General features: G+C 34.2%; 1 protein-coding gene across 1 annotated transcript in view; it reads left to right on the forward strand.

The window, feature by feature from the left end:
- Nucleotides 1-4,801: 4,801 nt before the first annotated feature.
- The window catches only part of LOC111370673 (cytochrome b561 and DOMON domain-containing protein At4g17280-like), an 8,942-nt gene continuing 7,386 nt past the window's right edge, over nt 4,802-6,357 (forward strand). Inside the window, exons 1-3 of the mRNA XM_022992501.1 lie at nt 4,802-5,589; nt 5,768-6,022; nt 6,133-6,347. Of these exons, the coding sequence (XP_022848269.1) occupies nt 4,984-5,589; nt 5,768-6,022; nt 6,133-6,347 (1,076 nt within the window). The 5' untranslated portion in view covers nt 4,802-4,983. The remainder of the gene's footprint in view (nt 5,590-5,767; nt 6,023-6,132; nt 6,348-6,357) is intronic.

Genomic DNA, 6,357 nt, shown 5'->3' on the forward strand with positions numbered 1-6,357 from the left:
TTCTTACAAAATAACGTAGTATAATCTTATGTATCTTTTTATTGAGTTCTTCATAGATTTGATTACTAAAATCACAGGAAAAGGAAGATAGCGAACTCACAATAATTAAGAGAGACGTTGTCGAGTTTCAATTCGATTTTTTCCAGAACGATATAAACGACACTACGGTAGAGTAATAAGTTTAAATAAAACTTAAGTCAATTTGATTAAGTTAGCTTTGAACTGAAGTTGGAAATAGAAAAATCACATTTTTGGGTTTGAGTTAAATTAACTATTTAGCAAATTCATTTAGAAAAAGTAAAATAATTTGACATATTTAAAATAAATTAATTAAAAAATTTGGAAGATTCGATTTTTAATTTAGAACCGAGAACCGAACCAAATCTGTCAATGCTCGATTCAGATACCCATTCAGATATTTAACTTAAAAAGAATAGCTCGGTCCGATTCGAGAGTTTTATCCAGCCCTACATATTATATCCCTTGATAAATGAAAAAATCAGGCCAAACTGAAGGGAAATTGGCGCAAATGATACCAAATCTTTGTCTAAATTGTATTTTTAATTTTAAACCTTTCAAATTTAGCATAAACGATCTCAAAACTTTTCCTTTTTCTTCGTTCTTTTTGCACAAAGTACTTTCGGAAGGAATTCAAAAAGATTGTCAGTTTTGTGCTGGCAATGCAATTGTCCATATTTTGTTTTTATTTCAAGGGGTAGTTTGGTTAAACGACATTCTCCTCTAAAAAACAAGGCACTCCAATTAGGGATAAATTCTAGGCTAGGGCTCGAGTAGGGTAAAATGTCTGAACTTTTTTTCGGGCCGGCTCGGGCCTTTCCAAGCCAAGCCGGCTCAAGATTTTTTTTTTTTCGGGCACCAGGTTGCTGCCTTAAATGGTAGCAACTAACTTTAGTTGGTAGCAGCGGGCAGCGTGTTGTGCCTTTATTTTTTTTAATATATGCTCGATTCTCTCGAGTCAGCGAGCCACACGGGTCGACTCGGGTTTTGCCTAGCATCTAAAAATGGGGCTTGGTCAGAGTCTTCAGCTGAGCGAGTTTGAGCTTTTTTCAAGTCGAGTCGCGAATGGTCCAAACCGACGATCTCGATTGCCATCCCTACCTTCAACATAACATAAAAATAATTCAGAAACAAAAAGATAAAAAGTTATTCTTCCACCCACCCCATTAAATTAGGTAATCAATATGACTATTCTCATTTATTGTTTTCTAAACATCATGTAGGACATCACAATATTTAAGATTTTTGCAGTTTTGACGATCCTATTGAACAACGGCACCTAAGCATATTAAAGAGAAGAATAATGCTATTTGCAGTCGCTCACTGCGACAGTCGCCCTACGTGGCATACTCATGGCAGGTAGTTATTTGATACATTAATGAATAAAAAAATTACCACATTAATGCATTAAATAATCACCTACCATGTGTATGCCACGTAGGGCGATTACCACAATGAGCGACTACAAATAGCATTACTCGAGAAGAGAAATAACGTATTAAGTACTATTACTTAATTATGCTAAACAACAATGAACATGTTACATCAATTAATTGGTGAAAAAAGTTATAATGGAGTGTTCAGAATTAAATTAATTTTTTTGAATTGATGTGTCATGCTGTTGTATAATATATGTTAAGCCCATGTTTAAACCCCATTTTTTAAAATTTATTTTCAATTAGCTTAACCAAACAGGGGCTAATTAACAATACTCAATAGATTACTTCTCTTTCTACGAACACTTAAATATACAAATTGTATGAAGTATGGTACATCAACTGCACCGAACTAATAAGAGAAAGAGAATTAAAAATAAAAAATAAAAAATTTGCCCATAACATGCTGTAATATTGTGTACGAATGATACTATATATTTTACAACTTTCAAAGCCTACAGACATAAATTATAACATCAACAATTCAATGTTTTAAGTTAATTGACAAAAGAAGTATAGACCACAAAAAGGTAGAAAAATAATTCTTTTAGTAACAACTATACTTTTAATCATGTATTTATCCTTCAATTTTAATTAATTAGGTTATTGCACTTTATTTTTATTTCAATCAAGTAACCATGTTCAATTTCGTCAGTTTCACTAGTGAAAAATCGTTAGAATAACTGTCAATAAATGATGGCCATCATCTATTAAACTCAAGTTGCATTTATTCTACGTCAACAACTAACATCCACAAGGTGATGATTATCATTTATTGACTGTTATATTATCGATTTTCATAAGTTGAATTAAATCAAGTTATCCTAATTGAAATCAAAGTATAATGTTGTCACTCGATTGAGATCAGACTATAGTGAAGTTACTGAATTGAAATGAAATGAAATCACTTGTGCAAAATTAAAGTACAAAGTATGGTTATGGTGAATAGAATTTATCGAAGAATAACTTAGTCTTACACCGTCAGCATCCTTTTTTTTCTTTTTCTGCAAAAGTACTGTTTTCGAGAAAACCGGAAAGGAAATCAAGTGTTAATGTAGAAAATGTCTTGTAGTAAATTGTAGAAGTTTGTGGTTTATTTGGGGGTAAAGGAACAATCTTTATCAGATTAGGACATAATTTGGAAGAGTAGTAATAAAAATCTTCACGAAACCTTAATTTCAAATCTTCTTCTTTGCATTCATGCAGACGACACACGTTCATAATCATATATGCTCTTTATTTCATTCTACGTGTCATGTTTTTAACTAAACTTTAGTCATTTTCTTACCAACCTTTGGCATAAAATAATGCATAATTTAACTTCATGAGAAAGTTTTTATTTATTTATTTTTTTTAAATTAAAAAAAATTTAGTTCAAACTTAATAATAAAAAATATACAAATTGTCTTCTTATTCAAATCTTGATTTTTAGTTCTGTTATGATGAATGACTGTATAACTGTGACGTAATGCTTACACAAATCATACGTCATGCTTCCAAGAGGTTTCAGCACAAGAAGAAGAGTTGCTACAGTGGGCCAACAAATTAGGTATAGTAAAGCCAGCAAATTTATATTATATTATGGATATTTTTCTAGTTAATGTTATTTACCTTTAAAATTTCCCATTCTTATGGGAGACTTTAATATACAATTTTTTTGTTTCAACAAAACTCAATAATTTTAGAAAAACATTGGCCCGTATATATGTGATGTGTCAACTCACCTCGGCTCGTCATATATTATATGAGTTAGGTCGAGTCGATCAGTAGGTGAACTAAGCAGCTCGCCTTATTCCAGTTAACATCTCTAATAGTAACTAGATCCAAACAGCTATTTACTCGAAAAAAAAGATCTTTACAAAATCCTAAAACCAAACTCGAATGACCTCGTCTAGTGCTAAAAGGCTAAGTACGCTCGTAACCGATCGAAACCTTCGTGAAAAGCTACCAAATGTCCTACGATTTTCTCTTCTACATCATTCTTCTTTTAAGAAAAGTAAAAAAAAGAAAAGAAAAATAAAGAAAGATAATCCCAAATACTATCCGCATGCAAAATAAGTTATCCTTTCTTATGTATTAAAGATTCGCATAACAGTGGAGAATAAAATATAAAGGGTGCAGGTGAAAACGCATGGTTACTAGAATCGTGTGGAATGCCCATAATTACGTTAATTAAGCAATTATTGTACTTATAATTAAATAAAATATGTGCCAAATCGACAAAACCACAGACAACATAATACCACTACAGGAGGCCATGTGTATCAAATTAAGGTTGTATTACATCGAAAATCATGCCCAGTTGTCTCATCATATAAAAATCAAAGTTCAGATTACAAGATTATGTCAAGATAAGAATGAGTTCACTTCCATCTCCTATCCTACTAAATTAAAATTGTAAAAATGAACAAAATTTTAACTTTTTTCTTCTTTCTGTCAAACGCATTGTAAGTTATCTTGACGTACAAAACATGTTATTGAAGTCGGTTTCGAGAGAAAAACAAGTGTTAGTGAAATTAGGTGCTGATAATTGGCTCTATGAGATCTTTAGGGTGTGAGGCTGGCAAGATTAGGATTTAGTTCCACCAATTATATAATGCACCTATCCAAACTCTTATCAATATGTAGAAAAAGGAATGCAAGTGATTATGAATACAGACTGGATGATTTTTTCATCTTTTCAATATGAGTTGAGTCTTGGTTAAAAAAATAGTGAAGTGGTTGACAATAATTCAAGAATTTAGTAGTAAATACCCATAACTGATTGGTCAAGTCTCAACTAATACTCATGTGCTATGCTACAAATTTGTACTACTATTGTTGAGTGTATGTAGACGAGACATCTGATTAATTATGTCACATGACTGTTAGACAGGTCGATATGGCGGTAATGATTATAGTAATTGACAAGATAAAAGAAAAAAATAAACAGTCTAGTACGTGATAAAAATATGCTCGAAAGTGGAAGAATACTTGTCTTGATATCCAATGAAAAGTGAAAAACCTCTACAAAATAATATGAATAATTGAAGTTTAGGTGACAAGAAACATAAGTATATGCATTAGTACAATTGCAGCTGAAGTTAAGACATGTTTTGGCGTGGAAAAAGTAAGTTGCTGAAACCTAAGCACAGAGATAATAGCAATTTGACAATTGCAGAAATCTCACTCACGAGCCTAAACGACGAGCAAACACTCGATCATGAGAGCAATGGATTGCCGACGATTGGATGAGCGCAAAGGCGGTGTGAGGCCAAAATCCCATATAAACTTGGTACTATTTCTCTTATATTATACAGAACCTTCCTCACCAAACTGCAACTACTCATGTCCCACCATTAATAAGTCAACAATAAGAGTCCCTTCCGTCCGTCTTTATATTTCCCATAAGCATCTTTTCTTTCCAAATCAAATCATTTTCCCTGCCTCTTCAAATTCCTTATTTATAAAGTCACAATTAAAGCTGATCAATTTATCCTCTGTTAACTCCAAATTTCCTGCAGATCTATAGAGGAGGAAAGAGAACAAGATGTTAAGAGCTGTACTGATTTCTTGTGTTCTCTTGTCTTTCTGTTTATCATCATCTGCTCAATTATGTGCAAAATACAACTTTGCCAGTAACCAAGTTTTCAGTTCCTGCAATGATCTCCCATATTTGAATTCATTTCTTCACTGGAATTACGACTCCTCTTCGAAAACAGTTAGAATGGCCTATCGACATGCAGGTGTCACGGGCTCTAAATGGGTCGCGTGGGCTATTAATCCAAGGTCTCAAGGCATGGTTGGCGCACAAGCACTCGTGGCTTTCCAGAAATCTGATGGAACCATGAGAGCTTATACAGCACCTATCACTGCTTATCAGACTCGGTTGCAGGAAGGAGATTTGAGCTTCCCAGTTTCAGATTTATCGGCAGTGTATTCAAAGAATGAAATTATTATTTTTGCCACGCTGAAGCTGGAAAACTTAACCTCTACCGTTAACCAGGTTTGGCAGGATGGTCCACTTTCAGGAGATGCCCCTGCAATGCATCCTACATCTGGTTCTAACGTCCGATCCGCGGGGACCCTAAATCTTCTTTCAGGAGAGTCAAGAACAACAGCAGGGGCATCAAACTCCCAAACAAAGAAAAGAAATGTAAGTGACTAAGTGCTTAAATCCTTATATGACCATCTATTAAATTGTTCTCAGAATGAAAAAATCCAGTTTTTCTTAATGTAGTAGTTCTAAAAATTATGTATTCACAAAAGGAATATACTTTTGCCTTTGTAATTAAAAAATCTGAACGAATGACTATGGGTTATTGAATATGCAGATCCATGGAGTACTGAATGCAGTGAGTTGGGGTATCTTGTTGCCTATTGGTGCTTTATTCGCAAGGTACTTGAGGGTCTTTCCATCTGCTGATCCTGCTTGGTTTTATCTTCACGCAACTTGCCAAACCTCGGCCTACATCGTTGGAGTTGCCGGCTGGGCCACCGGTCTCCAGCTAGGAAGTCAGTCTCCCGGAGTTCAATACACGTCCCACAGGACCATAGGAATAGTTCTCTTCTGTCTAGGAACCCTCCAGGTAATAATAGATTTCATCAAATGCTTGACATCTAAATCATTTTCGGATTTTGTTTGATCTCTAACAAGAGATGGGAATGTAGCGCATACTAAAGTTTCTGTTTGATACAGGTATTTGCTTTGCTTCTAAGGCCGAAAAAGGACCACAAATACAGATTTTACTGGAACATCTACCACCACTCAGTAGGATACGCAGTCATCGTGCTAAGTATTATCAACATTTTCAAGGGGTTCGACATATTAAATCCCGAGAACAAATGGGAGAGAGCCTATATTGGGATCCTGGTGGTTCTGGCTTCTTTTGCTGCAACATTGGAAGCTTATACATGGTATGTA

This window comes from Olea europaea, chromosome 21, assembly GCF_002742605.1.
Source record: "Olea europaea var. sylvestris chromosome 21, O_europaea_v1, whole genome shotgun sequence".
In the NCBI taxonomy this organism is placed as follows: domain Eukaryota; kingdom Viridiplantae; phylum Streptophyta; class Magnoliopsida; order Lamiales; family Oleaceae; genus Olea; species Olea europaea.